This window comes from Strix uralensis, chromosome 4 (assembly GCF_047716275.1).
Source record: "Strix uralensis isolate ZFMK-TIS-50842 chromosome 4, bStrUra1, whole genome shotgun sequence".
Lineage (NCBI taxonomy): Eukaryota > Metazoa > Chordata > Aves > Strigiformes > Strigidae > Strix > Strix uralensis.
Window position 1 is genome coordinate 44,477,294 of NC_133975.1, and position 26,174 is coordinate 44,503,467.

Genomic DNA, 26,174 nt, shown 5'->3' on the forward strand with positions numbered 1-26,174 from the left:
CTAATAAACCCAGACTACTTAGTTTTCTTGTAATTGATTTTCTAATGCTTACGGTTCTAAGAAATTCAGCACATCATGACTTTAGAGGTACAGTGTCATAAAATTCAAGGTTATTACATAGAGATATTTAGTGATTTCTGGGGCTGCAACGAAGGAACTAGCTTTACGTAAAGGGTAGTTAACAACAGCAATCTAGTAGTATGGAAGTCAATTTACATTGCTCAGAAGCAGGTTAAAATTGGCTCTTTCTGCCATACCTAGCTGGTATGCTTAAGTTTTCACTGTCATTTTAGATTTTAATTTTTATAGGGTTTTTAACCAGAAAGTCCCATTGCAGATGTTTAATTTGTGAGTATATTCCAAATAATTTACATTCAAGTGCTCTTGAAAGTTTGAAAACTGTGATCTCTCTTCCAGTACAAAAGCTGTAGAAATAAAATAATTCACCTTCTGCAGAAGTGATCAAATTTACTAAGTCCAGTGAAGAAGCATCCCCATTAACTGTTCGCAGACTGAAGTGAGGTGAGGTGACTGTTCAGATTTGTGCTTTCACTCCCATCTCTATAGCATTTCACAGGCCAGTGGAAGACTTTTGCTCATTTAAGGCAATCCCACTCTGTCACATAAAAAACAATGTGCTGCTTTTTCACAAACAGCACAACAGTGAAAAGATATGGGGAAATAGGGAAAGAAATGAAGAATAACACAAATTTTCATGAACAATTTTGCATACCTTTTCACACCTAACTACTTCTTGACATTGCACTGCATATACAAAGCACCAACCAATGCTGTGAAATATGTCAACATGCAATCATGAAAAATTTAAGAACAGAGTTTAAAGATTGGTTTAAAACCTCAGTGGAAGTTTATCTGGAAAATGCATTGAAGGTGTACCAGTACCACATCAATAACAAACCATGCACACTCCTGTTTTCAGACTAAATTTATTTGTGACTTTACACTGACAGCAGGGCTACAAAATCTAAACTTTCTGCTCCAACAACTAAAGCTTCTGTGATCTGAAACTTAACAGTAGTTACAAATAATAAATATTATATGACACACAGTTGAGTAACTCTATTCAATAGAGGACAGAGATACCAAAACCACATTAACAATTTTACTATTTTAGATTTATGCTCTTTTCCCTTAGATAGTAAACCATTTTTGAAGCTTTCTTAAATTATTTTTCTCTCTTTGTGGTTCAGTTGTTGTATTTGAAGTGATATCAAAGAACAGAGTTTTTTTAAAGATGCTTTTTTTAAAAAAAAAAAAAAAGTCATATTTCTAAATGACTGCTAAAAGCCCATGGGCTTTTATCTCAGGGCTATTTTAAATGATGAGTTCATGGTTGCAACATTCAGGAGTTATGATGTGTATACAGCAAGCCAGAAAAGCATGAAGGTGAAGAAGAATAAAGAAAATGGAATAATCTGAACAACACCTCTGGTAACCAGTAATTCTGACATGCGTGGTTATGTGTTCTGTTGTCATCTCACCATAAGAAACTGGAGTACATCTCATTCCACTTAACCGGAGCAGATGGATGCAGCAGTATTAAGCATCATCTACAACAAGAATTGTATTGCCTTCTCAGTGACATACAGTCTGCATCACTTTCATTTTGTGTGCCATGCACATATTTTACAAAAATACCCCAAAGATGCAGTAGTGGCATAGTAAGAGCTACTACAGGGAAAGATCAGGCATTCCCACCTGTTCCATGGTTTATGGTTCTCAATCTCACAAAGCCTTTGGGCTGCCTTCCTGAAGCCTTGCAGAATAAACAAATGTTTCAGCGTGGCAAAGCTGAGAACATGCTTGTGTGCCTTAGTAATTTGCTCTGCTCCATTTGTTTTTAACTCAAATCAGGAAGGTCACTATCAACATGAAAAATGTGAGCAAACCCTTACTTCCTAAACAGACAAATAACGAGCAACAAAACCCAAAAAGAATCAAAATTTGCATCAGCTTTCTAAAATATTGCTTAGTTCAGTATTCACAGAAGTAACACTTGTAAAAGGTGTCTTTGTTTCATCAAATACTCCATGTTTACTGGATTGTACTGTAAAATGATCTGATGCAACCCTGGTTGTGAAAAAAACACACATATCTCAATACTATGAATTTGTTCTGAGATGTAAACACGGGATCAGTGTTTTGCTCCACTAAAGCCAAAGAAAAAGGGAGCAGTTCTCTTAAACACAGACAGGAATTCAGACCCAAGTCCTGTGTGGCACCATAATACACAGGTGTTGCAAAGGGCTGAAAAGGAGTGTCTCAGCTGTAGCCACTGCAGGCTGCTAAACCCATGAAATGACCTGATGGCCTCTTCCCCTCCTTGAAAAGTAAAATACCTCTTTTAGTTTTTCCTGCTTCTCATCACAACCACCTACCCCTGCTCATCTGGCCAGGAAGAACATAAAGAGAGTATAATTGCTGCCCCTGTGTGTTTAGACCTGCTGAAGTACTGCTGGTCTCCTTTAATCACTAACAGAAGTGCAACTCTTTGAGACAAGAGTGTGTGACACACACACACACCAGTTTTTCACTCCCCTTCTACAGCTAAATTTTGTTTCCTGTCAAAGGAGAATGCACTAAGGCAGATGTGCTCAGAAGAAAGCCATCCTTACAAAAGCCCTTCCAAATACAAAAATGATTAAATGGAAAAAATAGATCATGAAGAAATCTATTAAACCTTTTCAGAGAGCAAATGAACAGTAAATAAGTGTTGGGCTGCACAGGGGAACAAAATAGTCACATGGTGTGAGCACTTTCTGTTCTTTGCACTGAATAGGTGCAAAGTAGGTGTCTGTAATCATGATAATTACAGGCTTTAACAAAAAGCATATGCAAGTGGAGTGGGGAAAGTGGCAATTCAATATTATTGAATCAAATGCCAAGTCTAATGGTTTCTAACTTCCCATTACACTTTCCTGCTACAATCTTAATAGCATTCTTCTGGTGTATGCACTTGAACTTATGTATGTTATATACATGCAGAGAGTATCTATAAATATTTAGAATTATCTGGACACTTTAGAAAACTGTGTTAAATATTTTAATTACCTTTCTGTCTCAAAAATCATGTTCAGATCATGTCTCCGGTATTTAGTCAACAACAGCCAACCACCAATAAAGTTAATGAGTTACCAATGCAGGAGCTTCTTTACTCTTTGCCCAATTACAGAATTTTCTGATGAACATATATTATCACTCCTGTCTATTCAGCTGAGGTTTGGAAATATATGAAGGAATCTTTTAATAGGCTTGTATATGATTTACATATGGGCATGTATATGCTTGGACGAACACTTATGGTGTAAAATGTACATCCCCAAAAAACCCCATTTTAGAGTGGTGTGAGCTGTTGCTCTACACAGAGCTGTCAAATGGCTATTAAATGTTTTTTAAAAATTAACTGATAGCACCCCTTTCTAATCCTGCCGTATATTATTTGTCATGGCAATATGCATCACAGAGATGCTCCCTTTATATCAAATAAAGAACCATAAGGAAATCAGTTTCGTTCTATTTTTAAGAAAAAAAAATGTATTCCAATTACTTTGTGGATACAATTATCTTTTTTACCAGAGTTTGAATTAAAATTATGACATCCTAAACTACTACAACACTCATTTTGTGGTACACTTTTGTATCACTGGTGTCAGCTTCAATGGAGTATAACTCAGACTATACATTGCCCAAATAAAAGCTTTGCCTTATGTGTCAGCCAAAAGGGACCTCACAGAGCTGTGACCAATAGATAAAACTGTTTACACAAGACGAAAGTGCTAACAAGGTCAGGAGAATGTTACAAGATGCACAGTCCTGTCAAAAGTAAGTAATTGAGATAAATTTATTAAGCACGGTATGATGCATGGCCAGTGATAAGGGAGGAATGTGAATGTGCAGATCAGGGGACAGGTCACACACAGGTGGAGTCTCCTGTGCAGATTTGGGTCAGCATACACCCTTCTGATCACAGAAGAGAGAAATCATGTAACTCTGTCCTCAACAAAAGAGCACTGCTTTCTGCCAGGCATAGACACACTAGCACCTTGGCAGAACAACCACCCAGAGACCATCCTTATGGTAATAAACCTTGCCAAGCCTCAATCAAACTTGTGGTCATTCCTTACAAGAGCGAAGAGCAAGACCAAAGCCTTCTGGCTAAAGACAAGCTAACATCGAGGTCCTGTCAGACCATACAGCACTAACAAAAAAATACTACCAACAATGGACAGCTACAGCTGTTACAATGCTTAAAAGTAAACAAGCTACAAAAGAAACAAAAGATGGAATTTTTAATGCATGTATTTTCCATATAAAAGGCAACATTAAAAAAAATTAGGACAAATCTTATAAAATTCCAAGTTCACTATCATGTTTTAAAACACATCTATGTGTGCCACAATGCATTGCTACTGCTTTGAGGAAAGCAGAGCCACTCAGCTGAAGGAAGTAACTGACTAATCATCTTAAAAGCAGAATTTGTTGAAATGTTAAACTAGCTTTTGTCCCCAGTAGTTCCTTCTGTCATGTGGTTATTTCAGTTCAGTAACTCATTTGCTCAAAGTTGAAAACCAACTGGGAGGTGAAAATAGAGCAAGGGTTGTTTTCTTCATACAGTCTGTAGAATAAAAATGATGTGATAACTGGTAAGGTTTCCTACTTCTGAAATGCCAGGTATATACTAATCAGAAATAACCATCCCAGTCATTAATTGCAGATAGAATTGCATTTTATATACATTTTAAATTCTTCTCAAGTATTAGGCATGTTTAAGGTAGAGTTAAATGACTAATAAAAACACCAACTCTTGAGCACTTCCACCTCACTTTGAAATTCTGTCCAAATGTAGTCTCAAGTGAAATATTGAAAATAAGCTTTAAATAAATGACATTCTTTACTTTCTAATAGCTAAGAGACACGAAGATAAATCAAGATTGAAGTCATGACTGAAATAGTTGATGTATATCAATTCATTTCAGTAGAGGTGCTCACTGCTTTATTTCTAATCCATCAATGTCAGATTTTAAAAGTCAAAAAAACTCTAGTGAAATGTATGAGAAGCTTTTTTTTTTTTCTAATCAGAGATATTGTTTTTATCTTTTTCTCAACATCCCTGCTATTCCTTCCATGCCTGCAGCAGCTGATCGCAATATTTACTAACTCTTAACACAGCCAACACTGTTTGCTCATCTACATGTTGTCTAGTGTAAAACTCATTGGGTCACTGGCTCCCCTTTCCTGAAATGCCCTCAGGAAACTGCCTTCCCCACAGAAAACAATTAGACATGAACAGCAGGGCATCCAGGGTGTTTGGAGCTCAGCCAATATACAGCCTCACATGTAGAAGTGGGAAGTCAATATATTCATTTTAATGCTGGCTACTTCAGAGATGACAACAAAATACTTGTTACCTGAAAGCTGTCAGCATATGTAACGAGTAGAAATAGGAAGCTGCAGCTCTGTATGTGTTTTGTAAGTCACAGTCGCTGCTAGTGAAGTAATATATTCCTAAAATATTTAAGCAGTGCATGCACATTAATGCTGAAGTGATTATTTCTGTATTTGTAATAGCATTACACAAAAGATTATAAGTTAAGTGGTTAACAGATGGAGGGACAGAAATTTCCAAGTCCTTTTGTTAAAAATACCTAGGTTATTCCTTCTTCACAAGCTAAAGAGACATTTGTAAAAAGAAAATTACTACCTCAGGCCAAAGTTTGTAAACTTGCAATTTAATCTACTACCCTGATTACAAGATACATGAGATAAATATTTTGAGATTGCAGTTATCTGAGGACTGCCAGCAAATGTGTTCCAAGTTACTTTTATTCAATTCCTTGAGTTAAATCTTTTGCCCTGATTCAATGGCAAAATTCACAGTGCTTCCATTAAGAACAAAAGGGAGGCCAGTGTTACTATCATGGAGTGGCCTAAATCCCACCTAAGGTTTCCATATTAACACAGTGCATTTATCTATTCTATTCTAGAATTAATCATTTACAGAAGGCTGTCATGGTTAACCCCAGCCAGAACTAAGCCCCACACAGCCATTTACTTAGTCCCCCCCCAGTAGGATGAGAGAGAGAATCAGAAGGGTAAAAGTGAGAAAACTCATAGGTTGAGATAAAGACAGTTTAACAAGTAAAGCTGAAGCTACACACACAAGCAAAGCAAAACAAGGAATTCATTCAAAGCTTCCCACCAACAGGCAGGTTCTCACCCATCTCCAGGAAAGCAGGGCTTCACCACATGGAACAGTTACTTGGGAAGACAAATGCCATCAGTCTGAATGTTCCCCCCTTCCTCCTTCCCTCACCTTTATATGCTGAACATGACATCATAAGGTATGGGATATCCCTTTGGTCAGCTGGAGTCAGCTGTCCTGCCTGTGTCTCCTCCTAACTTCTTGTGCACACTCAGCCTACTCACAGGTGGGATGGTGTGAGAATCAGAAAAGGCCTTGATGTTGTATAAGCACTGCTCAGCAACGATGAAAACCCCTCACTGTTTTCAGCACAATTTCAAAACATAGCCCAATACCAGCAACTATGAAGAAAATTAACTTTATCCTGGCCAAAACTAGCACAAAGGGTTTTCCTCTGACTTCACAGATGATCTCTGGGAGTGTCCCACAAATCTAATTTGTGTCTACAGAACTAATAGTAAAGTTGCTTCATTGTCTAGTTTATACCTAGCACAGAAAATCCACAACGTGACAAAACAACTTATGCAAGATTGGTGACCTCTTTAACCAACTCTATTTTATAAACCAATAAATGTCTATTAGCAAAAGAATATCTAAAAGTAAGTGTTTAGAAGATGTAAATATTATTTCTTGGAATTTAACTGTAAGGCAATAGCTGGTCTTTCTTCATCTATTTGGCTTATACAGCCTATGGTATTAAGATGCTGGCCCCCAGTTTGAAAGGATGTCTTTTTTTGCTGGTTGACTTTACAATAGCGTTAATAATGGGCAAGAAAATATGCCTGGAGTCACAGTAAGAGAGTCAGTCATGAGTCACTGCTCAGATATCTAACTGCAATACTGCAGGCCTAACAGAGAAATAGCCTGTTTTCAAGAAGAAAAATCAAATGCAAAGATCAGAGCAACAAATCAAGAAAGCCCACTGTCCTTTTCGATCTTTCTCTCTACCAGTCAGTTAGCTTTCTGCCTCATAGGCATGAGAAATGCAAATCATTAGTGGTTATGATGGAGTCTATGTTCTGACTGATGGCTTAGCTATGAAAAAGCACCAAGACTTATGGCCTTCTGAACATTAATAAGTAGCATGTTAGATTGTGGCTTCATAGTGGCTTTGCTCTTTTGGTGGCTGTTAACCAGTCTGGGTTGTAACCATGCTGTGATTATGGCCATATTCTGTGAAGATGACCTAACTGAAAGTCTTTTGTACAGTAGTTCTCAGTTCCTATGGCAAGTGGTTCTTTGCCATATGTAGGTAACCTGAACATTTTCCTTAGATATCCTTCCTAAAAACAATTTCCATGGAGATTTGATCCTGGCATTTTCATATATGGATTCTGCTGATCAGCACATATGAACTTACTTTATTTAGTTGCCTTCGCTAATTCCTTTGGTATAGTCCATGTACAACAAACTGTAAATTACTATTTTAAGAACAGGGTTTTCAAGGCACATAAGGTATTTATGTACAAAAGATGTCTTTTGTACCTTGTTTCAAGAAGCTACAAAATATGAGCCTCCTCTTTACTAAATATTGACTTGAATCAGTGTGGGGAACATAATAAGCATTGTCTGATTGCCAAGGCATTGCATGTACAATGCAGCCCCAGGAAGAGGGGCTCTTGTTGAAGAGCTGATAAACAGCACTGCTGTCACATAACAGAAGGAAACACAGTCACTTCCAGAAATGCCTCTTACAGGATGGGTTCATGAAGCAGGAGAGAAGATGAGAATGGACAAGCTAAAGCAGAAATTTTGGGATTTCAGGATGACCCACCTTATTTGCAGGTCACTGAATTAATCTGGGGAAGGATGCAGGAATTTATGAACACAAGTATGGTAGGCTGACCACCTCTTTTGAAGCATTATACTGGAATTAGGGCTTACTAGATGACACTGTCCAGATGCCATCTATGATGCAGGCTGTCCTTTGGATCATCTGGTCAAGAAACATGCAATGTTACTGCCTGTTGCAGAATGTGAAGACTTGTATTCACTTTTAGAGGTAGCAAGTCAAAGGAACAATTCTTGTTAGCAGACTGCATTGGTAGGGAGAAGATTTGAGTAGTCTATCATTACAGGAGTTACTTGGCTGTTTTGTAAAGGCAAAGAGTGACTTAGTTTTTATACTCTGAGAGAAATCTGCAACAGAAACAAGAGCAACATCTGTTGGTGCATTAATATTTGTTCTTTATGCAGGTGCACAATTGCAGTTATCGATCCCATCCAAAGGAAAATAATCATAATAAGATCTTAATCGTCCTGTTTACCAATCTGATCAGTAAAAGATCTCTCTTCCTCATTTTCACCTTACCTAGTAGTAAGGCCGAAAACCAAAATCAGTTTCTGACAGGGATTTCCCTTTAATGAGTGGTAGTGTAGGATGCTTTGAGGCATCAAAAGAGGGAAGATACTAGAAAGATTTGGAGAGCACTTCAGTAGGGTGGCAAGAGCAGTTTGCCTAAAGAGGCAGCAACAGCACAGCAAGGTTTATCTGCATTGAAGTTCTTGATTCTTTCAGAATGAGGAACTCTTGAACAGCTTAATCCTTAGCATCATTATTTTTTTCTTGGTAAGACTTTTCCCCTCTCTCTCCCCGCCTCTAAACAGAACATCTAGCCAGAACACTAATTGTGTGTGTTTGTTCATCTCATGCTCCAGGAGAAAATCATCAACTTTCTTCCCACCCTGACCCTGTATGAACATGAGCCAAGGTTGCTGCTTTGTGTGTAGGTGTAAACAGATGTTTAACTCAGTAACTGGTGTCCTTGAATCTTGCAATTGATTTGCCTCTTCCTGTGGGGGTGTGATTCATGATAGCCTCTCTCTCTTTCTTTCATATTAATCTAAATACATGAGATCAGAAGCAGCCCCACAGGCCACTGGCCAGAAGAGTTGAGGACCCCCTTCCTGCAGTCATTAATGCCCAAAGGACAAGGTGGAAATGACATTAAAATGAAAGTTAATCCATTTGAGGTCTCACCATCTTCCTCACCAGAGGAAAAGTGGGTCATTTCGCTTAAGCAGGAATGTGGGGACAAAAATTCCTCTTTCAATACTGGGCACCAACCCCACAACGTAATCCTAAAGAGAAAAGACTGTATTTTTTACACTGGACTAACAACACCCAGAACACAGCAGACAACTCACTCCACCTACACTTTAAATGATAGCATATCATAATTCATTAGTACAAATTCATTATCCCAGCACATTATAAAGCAAACACAGGTAAAATACAATCATAAATCCCTCTATAGATTAAAATTCCTTACCTTGGCGCATAATGCCCAGGTCAGTGGCCTGGACCACCAAGGCAATGTTGTTGGCTTTTATTTTCTTTTGGTAAAGGCTTTTGAATGAAGTTGCTAATTTCCTATATGGATTAAGCTGCACAGCTACTAACCTGGATGTAAGATGAATACAATCTCACCCAAACAGTTTTCACTTGTGAGAAGCAACCTTTTGGATCCTTACTGTATGGGCATTCAAATCCCTTCCATCACTGGGACATGACTTTCTCCTCCTTATTTTCAAATGTGTCACTGTAGGTGTTGATTTAGAGAAAGGGTAGGGGTTTGTACCTTCTACTCCCTTCCCTTACATGTTGCTGAGACTCAAGGATGGCTATAGTATAGATGTATATGATTTGTATATGTGCCAGATGCAGAAAGGCATCAAGAAACTGAGGCAATGTTCTGTAGGCAAACCACATGAAGTCTCTCTGTTTTCAGCCTTGTATGGCCCCACCCCAGCGCGGCAGGAACAGAAGAGGAGCTGAAGGCTTCATCAACGCCATTCACTTCTTGCATCCAGCATAATACAGACACCACTCCATTTCTCTCAAAACAATAATTATAGCAGGATAGCCAATAAACAAAGGCAACTTTTGAACAAGAAGTCCAATCCATTGCAACAGTGTAATGGCAACTTCTCACTCTCCCATTAATGATGGGGGACTTTAAACAACCCTTCCCACCTCAGTCTTATTCTTCCACGTTGCTGATGCCTCGAGACCACTTCGGCACACTGTCCGCATGTAGCCAATAGCACTTATTTAAACACCTATTTAAAGAATCATAAGGGAATAGGATAGAGGAGGTGAAGAGTTCCTTTAAACAAAAGAAAGAAGATAATTGTCTCAGTTAAGAATATATTTTATTTTGAGTCTACTAATGCATTTATAAGTGCTTCCTGCAAACAACTTGCCATCTTTTTCCTTTAGGACTTAAAGATTATATTAAATTTCAGAGATGTCTTATATTCGCTTTGATCTGGGTGTTAAAAATAAGTAGATAAATGGTGCTAAAGTCTTTTAATTCCGGAAGGATGTTGGGTGATAAACTGCAAGGGTCAAATTCTGACCTGCACAACCCCAGAGCAGAACATCATTACTTCAGCTGTACAGAGAACTAAAAAGACCTGATTTCCTAGTGGTCCCAAGAGACACAATGATTGAGAAGCAGATAAATAAGGAACTAGAGTTCTAAGAAATATGGACTATCTTTGAATTTAGAGGAAATGAGAAAAACAGAAGGGCCTTTTGCAGTCCAAGTGAAGTGAAAGCTTAAGAATAAAAGGAATAATAGTAATAAATCTTCAGATTAAATAAATATTTAAGAAAGGAGAAAAGTAAATTACTAAATCATAATGTGCTCCAAATTCAGATTAGAAAAGACTGCTCTTAATATAAAAATATATGTCTTCCTTGAAAACTGACTTTAAGTAAAACTGGAGAAAAGATAGATTGACTGCCAATAAGAGAAATATTTCATTTTTGCTTCTGATGATACTAATGCATAAACCGCATTTTGGGGAAAAGAAAAAGTGAACTGATAGGCTTAAACAGAGAAAATCAAAGGAAATAGTCCTAAAATTTTTCCTGTTAGAAAATAAAATTCTAAAAAAACAAAAACAAAAAACCACAACTATTCATTTAGATTTCTCTGCACACATACAAACATACATACAAACATAATAACAGATACCATGCTTACAAACACACAAACGTAATTATTTTTCCTTCTGATAGCAGCTTTAATGACAATGTGGAGCATTAAGAAAGTGCACAAAGCAGTTTCTTGTTAGATATTTCTCAAAGCAAATTCCAAAGGAAAGCTACTGTTGATTTCTTTTACAATAGATATGACAAATATAGAAATCCAATGGTAGGTATTATTGTGCTTCTTACTGCCATACATGTTCCAACAATTGCATTGTCCCATTTGTATGTATCTGTTTTTAGACAAGATTTGTCTTCTGAAGGAATGGCAAAAAAATTCAAAATTCCACTTGATCTTGGGTTAATTCCATCACATAAAGAAGTAAAAGCTAATAATATTTCAGTACAAAATGTTATATCTGTTATTTACGTATTTGCAGCACATAGTAACAAGTTATTTAAATTAACAGTGACTTTACTTGAGGGAACAATTCTTTATCAGTTTTAATTAATGGCTTAATGTTATCTCTTTTTTTGAGTTTTTGTCACATTACAGGTATTTTGGATAGGGTTGTAGGATGAAAAACAGACCTTGGAAAAACAGAGACTGACTGTGGATATGGCCATTAGGCCCTGCTACGGTATACAGCAATAAAGTTACTGTAGAAATCTCATGCTCATTAATAGCAATCAGCAGCTCTATAAATCAGACTAGAGTTTACTCATGCTGATCACGTGATCCCAAATGAATGACACATGGTCCTGGTGCAGACCATGAGAAAAGTGCAGGAGTCTATAGACTTCATAAAATAAGATAGAAAGAACAAAATCCATTCTGCACAGAACAAAAATGTGATGATAAATTTTGTTTTAAATCTGGCAGGCCTTGCCATTCGTTCACCCATCTAAGCCAAAAGCAGTCAGAGAAAGGTGATATACAATGATCATCTCATCAGCAAAATGGGGAAAACAACAGTATTCCTGCTGTTTAAAGAAACCTCAGTGAAATGCTTTTCCCTCTACAAATGTCACTGCAGCTTTTGTGGAGTGCCTAGTCACAACCACCGTTCCATCTCCAGTTTCCCTGGAACACTCCCTTCGTGCAGAATTTCATAATTATTCCTCATGACCTGACTTCATCAATCCTCCAGCACTGGAGCTATTCCTTCCAGACTGTGGCAAGAGTCAGCCTCTTCTAGAGCCATAGAGGTACATAGCATTTGAAGATGTACTCTGCCATCTTCCTGGTCATGATTTAACTGTTCTGGTTCTTTGGTTGCATGTAGATCTAGACAAAGCAATAAAACATCTTCATGCTTTTCTCAGCCTCAGTTACCCTACCATTCACATGTTCTTTAAAACTGAAAAGTGCCAGATTAAGAAAATATAGGTCCTTTATCTTCTGTTTCCTTCTGGTATTGCTAGATTTCTCTCACTCCTGTAATTAATTTTCTGTTTCTAGGCTTCATCTCATTCTCTTTTTCTTGCAGAAACCGTGTGAAAGATCCACTTTTTAATCCTGTTCTTCATTTCATTTTTGCTTCTTTCTAGTCACTCTCTAGTGATTGAAGACTCTGCACATCAAGTTATATTATTTGATTCATCAGTTTGCCCAGAAGAATGTTTGTCTCAGCGGAGACGCCTTTGGCCCAAGCGTGCTCTATTTAAATGGGTAATGTTCAATATACACCCATTTTCTATCACTAGTCTGGAGGTAGGAACTCCTGACCAAAGAGCAGGAAGGCAGAACTCAGTAGAGAAAGTGGACAAACCCCATGTTCAAAATACAGTCTACTTTGGCAGAAACATGAAAGTTCTCAGAATTAAACTGAAGTAGACAACAGACAAAGTCCAAAGTTGCCCCAGAAAAATTTATTTGTTTTTAAAAAAATAATTCTGAGGTAGGCACAAGTGAATATTGAAAGTGTGCATCTAATTATATTAACATAACTTTAGCCAAGTTAAATTACCCACTAAATTCCACAGGAGACAGATTAACATGTTTATAACATGTACTTATTGAATGAGTACACCTTTTTTTGTATACCTATTACCTTTAAGTGGATTTAAAATAACAGTTAATATCACTTAATCCACTTTGGCACTGAAAATCAGAACATGTTTCCCCATAAGAAATTTTCTCCTCCTTGCTAATATCAACAATTAGAAAAAAAACAAGCTAAGCTGACAGGTTTTGTGTTATGATTCAAAGCTAAAGAAATCTGAGCTCTTGAACTGAAAGGTCTAGTAAAAATTGTCCTCCCCCATCTTAAAAAAATTGGAAAAATCAGTTAATCTTGACCCTCAAGCCAGGGGCATGATGAAAATGAGGAAGAAAGCATTGAAAGTATATTGAGACAGGTCATATAGTGGCACTCTAGCATCTTCAAATTATCTATTTGAGCCTTTATTCTACAAAGAAGCTCATGGGATTGCCCATTTGCAACCTGTACTGCTGTGTGTGCAAGGGCAGGGGCATGCCAGAGAATGAAATATTAGTTGGTGAGCTACCCCTTACACTGAAATATATTTGAGACGTGTAGGGATCGAATGGAAATTTCTACATTAATGAAATAAGGGAAGTCAGCTAACCAGCATAAAACTCACTCATATTCAGTCAATCCAACATACCCTCTTCAAAGCACTCACAATTTATTTCAGAGACCATACGGTAATCATCAAAAGAAACAATGTCAGAAACCATGCCATAGTAGCCACTAAAATTTAGCAGAAATGAGTATAAACAAAGTCTCTCTGTTCATCATGCCTACTTAAGAGCAGTTAATTAAAACTGTCTAGAAGACATCATTTCACTCAAAAAAAATTTCCAGTGGGAAAGTTAAAAAGTGTCTTGATAAGTGATTTTCTGGGTGGGAATTTAATTCAGTGAAGAAATATGACAAAATGCAAAGCAAGCAAGATGTGAATGTAGACCGGGGTAACTGCAGTTCTCTTTCAGAACTGTTCATGCCAGGGATCTATTTCATTATGCAGTTCTGATATTATTTTACCATAAATTTTGCTACGAACTCATGTCTGATTTCCACTGTATTTCTTACATGTTTGAATAAATGAAGTAGGAAACTGAAAAGAAATTCTGAAGTATTCCTCAGGTGACTTGTATCAGAACAAAGTATTTAATGAAGTGCCATAACAGGCAACTGTAGCCCTCCTTTTTGGAGAGACATCAAGCACTGAGGATTTTGGCAATAGCATACATTTTTCATTTGAACACTATTTCCAGAGAGTTTTTTTTCACTTGAAATAATCCATCTCACTTAGGATGCAAACAGCTGTTCTTCATTCAACAACTTCACTCAGAAGAAGGGATTTTAAAGAACACATTTGGGATATTTTCTGCAATCTTATAGCTGTGAAGATCATGACCAAAAGTAAAAATAAAAAATAAAGGTTTCCTCTTCTCAGCAGAAGCAATAACACCACCGTATTTAATCACAACCTTTCCATTTTTCCGTTCTCCCTCAGCAGTTCTACTCCATACACTGAAATCCTAATTAGACATTTTCAGACTCAGGAGTTCCTTATGAAGACACATCATGATAATTCCAAATCATTTTTAGCAGCAAAAGGTTAGAGATTCAAAGACTTGCTCTTGCAAGGTCATTTGTTTTCAGATTTTTAGATAAAAGCAGTGAATATGTGGCTTCCCATAAGAGATGGAATATGTGCTGTGCTCAAGAAAAGAAAGAGAGGCAATATAATCTTACTTCTGACAAATCTTTGTTGCCAGTTGATTTTAGTTCAGTAGACCTCAGTATAAAGTAAACAAATCTAATCCAACTTACATTTCTAAATGTTTTCTTTATTGGTTTCAATGATACCCACCAACTACACCAACGAATCCAAATTCCTCAGGTAAAAACTAGCAACTTCAGGGATTGCCAATTGTCTTTTCAAGGGGGAAACTAATTATATTGTCTGCCTAACAGTCTATTCAGGAAATGAGATCCTAAGACCAAGAGCCTTCCAATACAAGGCAGGGAGGAGGAGGTGCATGGGTGGTTTAATGTGCAGTGTACATGCAAGATCCTCTGCATGCCAGTCTGGCTCTAAAAGGTTCAGGGTCCCAGAGGCTCTTGCAGCTCTCTGACACAGTACATCTGGCCCATCCTCCTTTTGTCTCCAACCCAACAGCCTGTAGCCACTATGGGCACAGTGTAGAGACCACAGCATCCACCAGGCAGAACACGGACCTGTGTTCTTACTCTGCTATTTTTACTATATTATTTCTACCCAGATTCTCTTTAGGGGCACACACGCATGGTCTGGACAAGCATTGCCTGAGATTTTTATAGATAAATAGCCCTAGTAAATACTCTATGGTATTTCAAAGGAGTATTCTCTCTTCTCCTTTCCTGTTAACTTGAAGAAATGGACAGCTATAACACTAGTCAATAGATTCTACATATTTGGGGTTTTTTGTGAATTCTGAACAACTGTAATATGGATGAATTCCAGACTAAAACCAGCCTACGGATAAGCTATTGATTGAACATTCAATTTCTGAATTGCCATTTTGTGCAAAATCTACAAACAAGTAGGAAGTCCTTGTATCTTCCCTAATGTATATTCCAACTATATTTGCAAATACATATTTAGCATTCTGCACTTACCATGCCATTCATTTTGCTAATAATGTATTTACCAAGTCTTTCTTAGTATTGGTTTGGCAGAACCAGGAATGAGAGACTACTGAGCTTGCCTTTACAAAATTATTTAACACACAAATAATGCTTCTCTTAAAATAAAACAAAATCAAAGCCAACAATGCTTCTCCTAAAATAAAACAAAATCAAAGTCAATCAGTCTAGTTTTTATTCATAATGCTTTTGTCATTCAAATAAATATTTTCACTAGGTTTCCTGAAACTTTCCTCTAGGTAACATTACATATCAAAAACTATCTTACCTGAAAAACTGCCTTAGAGATCTGACATTTAACATTATTCCCCGCCCCTTAGAATCTAGCATTCCTTCAGTTCTATTTTCAATTCTCATATACATTCTTCATTTTAATAAAAAATGACTCTAAAAACAAGTATGTAAAGCTTCCTTAACTTCTGAACAGCATTAGACCTCAGTAAAGGCTTGCAGCTTGAAACCATTTTGTTTAATGGCTGGTATCATGTGTGCCATGAAGTCTTTGACATCTGTTTTACAATTAAAGTTAGCACTCAAACCATCCTCAAATGTGAAATATTGGTTGTTTAGAAAAGTTTACAAAAGTTTACAATATCTAAGTACAAGATCCTATAGAAAGCAAAATTAGCAAAACGTATATTTAATGGCACAGTAAAAATACAAAGAAAATTGTTAAAAGAGAAAGGCATCAATAATTTTTAGATATCTTTTAAGATCAAACTGCTGTGGAAAATTTTGCGTTCAATTGGAGAATGGCATATTCTTAATGGATGTTTTGAATTGTGACTAGATAAAAGTATTTGATAACTTAGGCCATTTAATTTGTATCATTCAACTCAAAGATTTCATCAAGTCGAACTACATTTCTCACAGGCAAATTCAGAGGATAAAAGTATTGTGAGACACTCTCAGCAAAACCTTCATTGTGCCTATAAGTAAAAATAATATAAACATGCCCTTTGCTATAGAGAATTTATGAGCCAGATTTTCTGTAAACAACATTGAAAGTTGCCCCTTCCTGCTTGCCTGCCTCCCTCCCTCATCTTTAATAGGCATTATAGTAGGTTACCACACACTAAGTTCATTTAGGACACACAAATTTCCTGAAAGTTAAGATCCTCCTTTACAGCATTAAAAAAAAAAAATCCTTTCAATGATATAACTGAAGACCCCATTCTTTAAACAGTTGTAAACTCAGATTAACAGGAATATTTTTATGCTACAAGTCAAACCGACCAAGAAAGTTCAGGATTTATTTGTCTTTTCTAAAATGCACATTTTAAAAAGTATTGTGTCAATGATGCAGCAATCTCAAGAAAGATTCACATTGAAAGGCCAAAAATTGACTTACTATCATAATTATCTAGAAATATTCTGAAGATGTTTTATTCAGTATCTTCACTATATCACTGCCTTTGCTGACATCATAACAATGATGTAACTAGTTATGTCAATAGGTAATATTCTCACCTCCGTATGGTCTTCCTATATAGCACAGCCAAGGCTAAGGATTTATGGATGAAAATTGTATCATGACCATCCAGAGAGATAGCAACAATATAAAAAGGCAACCATATTAATATCCCAAAATTTCTGAAGGAAATCAGCTTTTGGCCATGCAGCTCTTCAGAACATCAGTTTAGTAAAGGCATCTTAGCAGCTGTCAGCACCAGCTATATATTAAGATTCTACTTTAGAATTTTGACTAGAAATAGCCAAGTTTTAGATATAGGTCATACTGGTTTCCATATATTGTAACAGAAGTACTTCTGTGTTCACTAGCTTCAGTTCTTTTAATTACAAAAGTGTATTGTTATTACTATTAAATTCATTGATCAGATAGCAAATGTTTTGCACAGATTTGAGCACAGTTTTGTAATTGAAAGGCACCTTTAGGTATTGCTTTTGCTCCATTAGGCAACTTTCTGTACAATATAACTCCTGATATTTGAGAGATGGGACTATCATCCCTGGGAAACTATTCTGTCTCTAACACTGGAAAGGCCTCCTGACATTCAGCTTAAATATTGTACTGTTCAAATTAATTCTTTTACTCCTACATATATTCTTGTTAATGTGCGCTAAACAATTTCACTCTCCTCTGTGAAAATCACATTCTGTGTGAGACCTAAAATTCCTTTTCCTTTTTCCTTTTCCATCATAACTTCCCTTCATTGCATTTCATTGTGTGGTCACTTACCTGACATGTGCCTAGAAAGCACCAATTCCAGCATTATCATGGAGGGAGAGAAAGGTCATTGAGCATGCTCTGAAAGACTTTACATTCCTAATGATTATTAGTATTACTTGTATTTCAGAAGTTGCTATCACACGGTAAACAATATCTAACATATTTACACAGAGTCAATGATCCTTTCCAGAAGTCCCAAAAACACAGGAAGAATTATTACATCTGAAGATCATTGGGGGGGGGGAAAAAAATACTACTTTTCTATATGTATGTCATATCACAATCTTGGCTTAGGATGGGATTTGATAGCTTACAAGTAAAAAACATGAGAGAAAACAATTGCAGAGGTGGAATCAAAACAGAGACACCCAAGCCTTGCTAATGTTTCCTTTCATTGTTCATCCAATACCACTATATTCCTAAATATTTTTTGCAACTGCTACAGCTTGCTTCCTTTGTGAACTCACAGTGAGAAACCAGGAGAAATAAGAACGTTTGCTAACAAGGAATTACTTGCAAAATGCATTTTCCTTTATTCTTTTTGTTTTAATCAGTCTTCATTCACCCTGATTCCATTAAACAATGGTATTAAGCAACTACCTATTATTTTGATTAGTTGAATTAGATCATGAGGAATAACATTAAAAATTGCCCCAAGTATTCAGCTTAGAGCAGCAAAACTTGAGAGTGCTAGAGGGCAAAAAAAAAAAAATCTGTAAGAGCTATAGCCCAGTGTTACTCCATCTCACAAACAGGTAGTTAATCAGGACATGCATCATTAGGAACAAAAAGCAAGTCATTCCTTAGGTTGTCTGCAGTTCTCTGCTTGAAAAATTCACTAACCAATGTAATTAATCATCTAACTCTTCCTTCAGGTAAGTGAAAGCAATACAGCATAAAGCATTTTTAAAGAATATGAAAGATGCATTGAAAAATTAATATATCAGCAAGTGTTGTCTTTGGAGACTACATCTATTTTTTTTTATTAATATAATGTAGTTGTATCTGTGGTATATTTTCCTTTTCCAGGCATTTTGTTTGTTCTTGTTCCTCTTTCTTTTTTTGACTGATCAATTCATAATCAAATCTTAATAATCAATGATAAAATCAAATTGAGTATGTCCTCAGCTAAGGTTGTGCCAATCTGCATGATTACGTATGTTAATGTGATAAAACCCATCGCCTCCTATTACTTATTTAGACCCAATTTAAGACCTGAAGTCAAAGAAAAATTCCCCTCTGGTTACTGGTCAGGTCTATTTTAAGATTGAATACTTTCCTGAAATTACATACACATACCAGGTCCCTAAACTCTGAGATCTGTAAATTTTGGCAGAACAGAACCATTTAATTATAAAAGAAAGTTCCAGCATGCCTCAGCAGAGACCATACTCTATGGTGATGCAACACACAGCTAGAGTTAGTGCAGCACACAGCCTGTGAGGTCAACAACAATTTCCTCCATTGTAAAAAATTAGGTGTGCCACTTGCACCCCTGGCAACATAGCAAAATTGCAAAACTGATTCCCCAGGTGAGTAAAGCTTCCACCAAATTAATCTAATTTTTTACAGTGTTTTGAAAGCAATCTGCTTTAAATGAAAAAGTAATGCTGCAATACTACGTTAAGGATTTCATCTGGCTCTCACCCATGCTTAGGTCAACTTGTTGTTTCATGGGTCTTAGAGCAAGGCAAGATTACTCAAATATGTTGCAGATTATAACAAAGGGCCAGCAAAGAACAGAATAACAAGCAACCTTGCTTTATTGACTTTCACCAATGATATATATATATATTTATATATATTTTTTTTTTTTTTAAGGATGGAAGGAAAGTATTTCACAAACATATCTTCCCTCTTATCTGAGCATTGTATTGATCACAGAATTTGGTCTGCTACAGACTTAAATTCTTCAAGAGCCAGTCAGCCACACAGATCCAGAGTATTCCATCAACTTCATACTTTATGCTGAATTTAACAACATTAAAGAATAATACTCAGCACACGCCAGAAGCTCTTTACATACCTGAAAAGAATACTCTACATCATGTTACAGGAAAATTAATTTGAATCCAGCAGCTTAACCTCAGTCAAGAAAGTTTGTGTCAAGTAGGAAGCAGAATAAGTATCATCTTCACCCTGCTTGTAGTGTTGACAGTAAAGGCATTGTAACTAGGTCTCAAAGCTGGATCTTCAGCCCATTGGATTTTGTGTCTTGTTTTGACTGCTCAACAGGCAAGATCTTTAATCGATATGTTGTGAACAAATTTTTCCATTTCAAAGATTTTTTGGGATAACCACATTGCTTTTCACAATTTCATCAGCATAAATGTTTCTTTCATTGTTTTCTTAATGTTAGACTATTTATAAAGTATACTTCCATTAAATGAGGGGTTCACTGAATATGTGATTTTTATTACATCAGGCACAACCTCCTAGGACTTGGAAATAACTATGTTTTTAATAGCATCTGATAGCACCATGAGACATTGACTAGGATCATGGCCAATGTGAAGATATGATCCATATGGTCCATTTTACCATCAAGACAGCCATTAAGAACACCTTTTTCATTTTTACCACTCTAAGTATATGGAATCTACAAAGGAATAAGCAAATAGAGATATAAAATTAAACTTTTTATTCAAAGTTATGGCAACTCTCTTCTGACTTCTACATGGTCCATGTGAAATAATCCCAGACATACTGTGCTCAAAAGCAATACTTTACTATGACCACAAAGAATCACTTACCACAGGGTCTTGAAAACACACTATATGGTGTTGCCCTCAGCTTGCTCAGTCTAACCTTCTTTCCCAACTAATCCTGTTGCATTATTTTTAACACAGGACAGTAGGATTTATACAGGGGCATGTATGAGTCAACAACAACAACAAAACCCTTCCAAAATATAATAATCTTGGCTCAACTCTGGTTGTTAAAGTAACCCTGAGCAGAATAAAAAAGACAAATTTAGAGAAAAGGAAGACTTAAAATATTTTGTTTAGCAAATGGAAGGGAGATGATAATATTAAGAGGAGACTGGAACAGAAAAGTGGAAAAAAGGTAACACAGAAACTTGCTCTTGCTCCCAGTCTCAGGCTTTCCCAACTCCTTTTGACTACCTGTGCCAGGGAGACACTGCTGCTGCTGCTTGCTTTTCCTCTCAGAATTTCAAGCACTGGCATTCCACCCAGCTGATAAATTATGTATCAAGGTTAAGAATACTTTTTTTTTTTTTTTTTTTTTTTAACTATAGTAATATTTTTGCCTGAATTTTACAGTAAAAGACCTTGGAGAATATGTCTGCAGTTAACTTCTTGTGCAAACACCCTGAAAAATGAACTAAACAGAAGGACAGTGGAGAAGCATTATAAAAATACAGAAATTAGTCAGTTTTTGAACTTCACACACATAAGATGTCTGGAAAGGAAAACAGTAATATATGAGCAGCAACAGTGCTGTTAAAACAACCAAAGACACCTATACAGATACTTGTTTTTTATTTTTATAAAAAAAGATCAGATTTATTAGTGCCAATGTATGTTCATAGTAAGTAACAGAAACTAAACTAATCTGAGTAGCAACTTACATCAAAGGATATCAAAATAATATTTCTTGTAAGTGAAACATAGTACTTCATTTAAACTTGATTCTTGCCAACTAGAAGTCCTTGTTATCTGTCTATGAAGCCTTTAAAGAAAAGTTGCTACAGTCAAACAGAGTCCTGGTAGAACTTGGCACATAAAGAAACAATTCAATTTTCACCCATACAGCACCTCTCACTCCCCTGGAGCACTCATTCATACAATACTTACATAATGCATATACATTATGACTAAAGCCATGTATGGCCTAAAGCACATAGAATATCTCAGTTCTAAATGTAACATATCTCTACATCAAAAGCAGGTCATTGTATTTACAGCAGATGATCTCGCTCTGCAGATGGGGCTTTTGCTTGAAGATCCTTTTGTTAGCATATGCTAAGAAGTTTGAGTCGTCGAATTATTTATCAAATTAGAGGTGTATCTACAGGAAGATCTGTCTGACCGTGTGCAAGGATTCTAAGGCAATAGTAGTAGTTGTTCCACAGGACTAGCGCTGCCATTGCAACCCACTCTCCCTTGGAGCAGTAAAGCCTTCCTTCTCCAGATGCAGCCAGGTGTGGTGAGACATTCATGATCTGCAAGCTGTTGGCTCAAAAGTCTAAAACTTCTTAGTTTGTTTTTGTTTTTAATGTTCATGGAATAGCACCATAGGAATTCACTCTTGATAACAAACAAATCCTGCGTCTGTTGTATTGTTTTGCTTTGCTTTTTTCGCCATCACTCTTACTCATCACTTTTGTCATCGTCTTACTCCCAGAAAAAAACCTCTTTGGGAAACCTGACTCTTGGATACTACTGCAGCTTCATTTCTGAGTAGCTAAACCAGACAATTAGCTCATTCATAAAGAGATCCAAAGAAATAAAGCTTAATAGTGGTTCCAAATGTACTGCTGAAAACAAATTCAGTAGGAGGAGTTCTAGATGATCCTTGACTATTTCTGTTTCTCATGGATACAGATTTTGATTCAGGACAGGTTTTCATCTCAGTCTCTTTCTATGTTCAGTGCAAAATAAGAGCACATCATCAGAGATAGCTTACTTAACTAGTAAACCAAACATTTTCAGATGCTTACACTGTTCAAATTCAGTCAACAAGTCTGGTTCACTACAGACTACAAGGTCAACTGGTGATGACCGATGTAACAGCTCAGACTTCTCAGTCATTAGTAAAACAAAATACTCTAAAGATCAGTTATGTTTCAGAAGTAGGATTTTCCAGTTTCAAAACACTGATAACCTGATATGACAGATGAATTTGTAAAAAATACAGAACAATGCAGGAAGACCTTCCCATTTCATATCTTCTTTCAAGTCCTTGTACACACCTTAAGCTGGATACAAATTCAAAGCAACTAGATATAAGGACAGTATTTTGAATGTGTGACCTGAAAGAGCTTTTTTTCCTCCTGGACACCATACAATTGTCAGAAGGAAGAATGGTCTGCAGGGTCACTTCCCCTGAATGCAACTGATTGAATCTGTACGCATCTAAGACAAATGTCAAACCATGAAGAACAGCTATTATATTCTCCCTGCATGCAAAGTCGTTTCACAAGCTTTGCAGAGACAGTCAAGTATGGAGTCTGCACATCATCATCTTGACTATTCCACTGGGATAGGTGATTTATTTTTTTTTAATTTTATTTCAGTCTCTGGTCTTATAAGTCATCATTTCAACTGAATTCATATAAAACATTTGTGCTAATAACTTCAGTTTAAAAAAAAAAAAAAAGACACGCCTTCCTTCCTTTCCACTGTGCGTTCTTTCTTCTCAGTCTCCTTTTCTGGCATAGAGGTTTTTGTGTTATTTTTTGGTGTGCACGCTATCTGGATATTTTATACTTCTGTATCGTATATGAAATCCTTTCTTGTTGATTGTATCATCAGTGTGAAAGTGAAGTAAAAGAGCTTCCCCTGCTGAATAAATTTCTTCTGGTGGCTAAAATAAATGAATAAACAAATAAATTATCTGCCCACTGTGTATTTATCCCCTTCATTCACATTTTTTTTCCTTATGGATATTTATCTTTTCCTGTTATGCCTTGTCATGTAATTCCACTGGGTCTCACACGATGCCATCTGACATCCTCAAACAGATTAGTTCTATCTCACTCAACTCCCAACTATAGGCTAAGAATTTTTGAGGCAGACTGAAGAAATGACAACCTGAACTCCTAAAAGCTGTAGGTCAGCTTAAATAATGATGTTTGAATATTTATCTGCTGGCAGAAGTTTTAAAATTATCTGTTATAAAGTTTTGCTTTTGTATTAATGAGCACTCTTTCAATCTTGAGCTCTGGGCCTGAAAAGCATCTTTTTGCACAATCTAAATAAATGTGGCATCGTGCTTTCTGAATCTAATTTAACTTCTCCAGTTCATATGGAGTATCTCTGCAATCTTTTCTTATGAGAAAAAGAAAACAAAGCTCCTTGTTCTTTTGTTCTTCCCGGATGTCTTCTATAGTTCTGGTGGTAGGATATACTAATAGTGACTTTCTCCTACTTCAGTTTGGATTATTTTGCTTTCAATAGCTTTTCTATTTAATTCTGTCTTTCCTATGTGGCCTCTGATATTCATCCATATCTTACCAGACCCAAAACAAAACAACACCAAAATCCAACCCCGCCACCACCACACCACTACCACGCCCGTCACTCCTCCCACAAAATAATTCAGCCCTAGGTTGGGCCATTCTCCAGTTTGTTGCCCTCCTACGTGTAAATAGGGCAACTTGCAAAGAAAAGTATTGTTTTGTGTAAGTTAGTAGATGCTGGACTCAGTTGTAGCATTTCCCTTAGAATATATTGCCTGCAGTTCAGTGGTAGCACCTTTCCTGCATGTTTAAGTGTTAAAAAATGCCTTAAAAGGATTTAAGCCAGCTTACAGGTAACTCATTTGAATGACTGAGATGTTTGATCCAGCACTGTGGCTGAATCAAAAAAGTGACACATGGTTAATTAAGATCTCCTATCATTTCATGTAAAGTCTTTCAAACCTTCTATCTAGGCAGAGTGTATGTGTGAAAGTGTGCTTGCATTTCCACACATCTAAAGAATTGATGAGGACTTGTGGGATCATTGCACCAGCTTTCACAATGCAGGCAGCCAACAGACAAATACAAGTCTATAGGAGAAATAGGATACATCCTTTTCAGGATGACACCTGGGCAATTTCCTCCATGCTTCACAATTAAAACATGTCAGAGATGCATATGGGATAACAGGACTTTCTTAAGGCCCACATTAATATCACACAGTTTAGAAGCACTTTTTTTTCCTACAATCAGATTTAAGTAGTAGATGAGCATATTATAAATGCTTCCCAAGCACCCCTCCCCCTGTAAAAAGTGGCTTCTTCATTCAAACTGAAAGAATTTGTGATAATTTTCAACACTGGTGCATTTCTGTCTCCACAGGGGGAAAAGCTGCCAACTTTTTTTGGGTGCTGGTAAACACTTTGCTGTCAACCACCTAAAACTTAACATAACTTTGGTCAAAACCTAGGTAAGAATATTTATTGTTGAAAATATTTCAAGCAAGTGTTTGTACTACAAGAGTGCAAATTTATATTAGAAAATAATCTGAATCAGATATTAGGGTATCTTCATTATAAGGTGTAGTAACTGAACCTTGTCCTTTCTTGACCCTTTCCTTCCTCTTCCCTGTCTTTCTTATTCTTTTTTTTTGCGGAAATAAAATGAAAAATTTTAGTACCTGGTTACTTACCCCAGATCCACAAAATCGACCAAGTCTCACAGCTGTCTTATCATGACCGTCAAAGAGCTCCACATAATCATAACCACAGTCTGCCTCTTCTTCAACCTCGAAAGTCTGAAATATTAACTCAACTCGATAGCTGCGCTCTGCCACCAGGAGCCAGTCGCAGTCTGACTGAACTGGATAATTGTTATCACCAAACTGAGCATGTGAGTACAGGTCTTTGGGCTTGGTTTCAGCTTTCAGCCGACCACCACACTCTAAATGGAGGGGAAAAAAAAAAAAGGATGAAGCATCTTACTGAGTGCAAATCAGCATCTTCTTTTCATGGATGCCCAGTCTTATTTAGGCTGAGTGCATTTTTATGCCATGAGCAGTCAATCAAACAAGGTGTAGAGTGAAGTACTACCCAGTAAGAATACAAATCCACCATTCTGAGTTTTTCCTATATAAATTCTGTTTTATAACTACAGAGACTTGAGCATATTGGATAAGTTTTAAGTGAAAGACAAAAAGACAGGGAACACCAAAGTTATAAGGAATGTCGTTCAAGTGGTAGGACATACTTTGGGTAGGCTCTTGAGAGGTGCCGGTGGCCAGCAAGGCAAGTGTTGTTGTAAGTGGGGTATCCACATTTCAGTGGTGACAATGTTTCCACATGGGTTAATGACACCATTTGCAAGCAGCAGGGGAGGATCAGCTCTAGCACACATGTAGTCAGTGATCAAGTGCAAGTGTCTTGTGTTTCATAGGAGTGTCAGCTTTAACTGTCATGCAGTGCCTGGAGAGCTAGCTCAATACTAAACACTACTGCCAAGCTCCCTAACTTGTT

The 26,174-nt window shown here is 36.8% G+C and overlaps 1 protein-coding gene across 3 annotated transcripts in view; it reads right to left on the reverse strand.

Moving 5' to 3' along the window:
• Window positions 1-20,640: 20,640 nt before the first annotated feature.
• The window catches only part of TLL1 (tolloid like 1), a 141,235-nt gene continuing 135,701 nt past the window's right edge, over window positions 20,641-26,174 (reverse strand). For all 3 annotated transcript variants that reach the window (XM_074866524.1, XM_074866525.1, XM_074866526.1), the window contains 2 exons: window positions 25,352-25,602; window positions 20,641-23,564 (listed from right to left, as the gene is read on the reverse strand). In XM_074866524.1, the coding sequence (XP_074722625.1) occupies window positions 23,430-23,564; window positions 25,352-25,602 (386 nt within the window). In that variant the 3' untranslated portion in view covers window positions 20,641-23,429. The remainder of the gene's footprint in view (window positions 23,565-25,351; window positions 25,603-26,174) is intronic.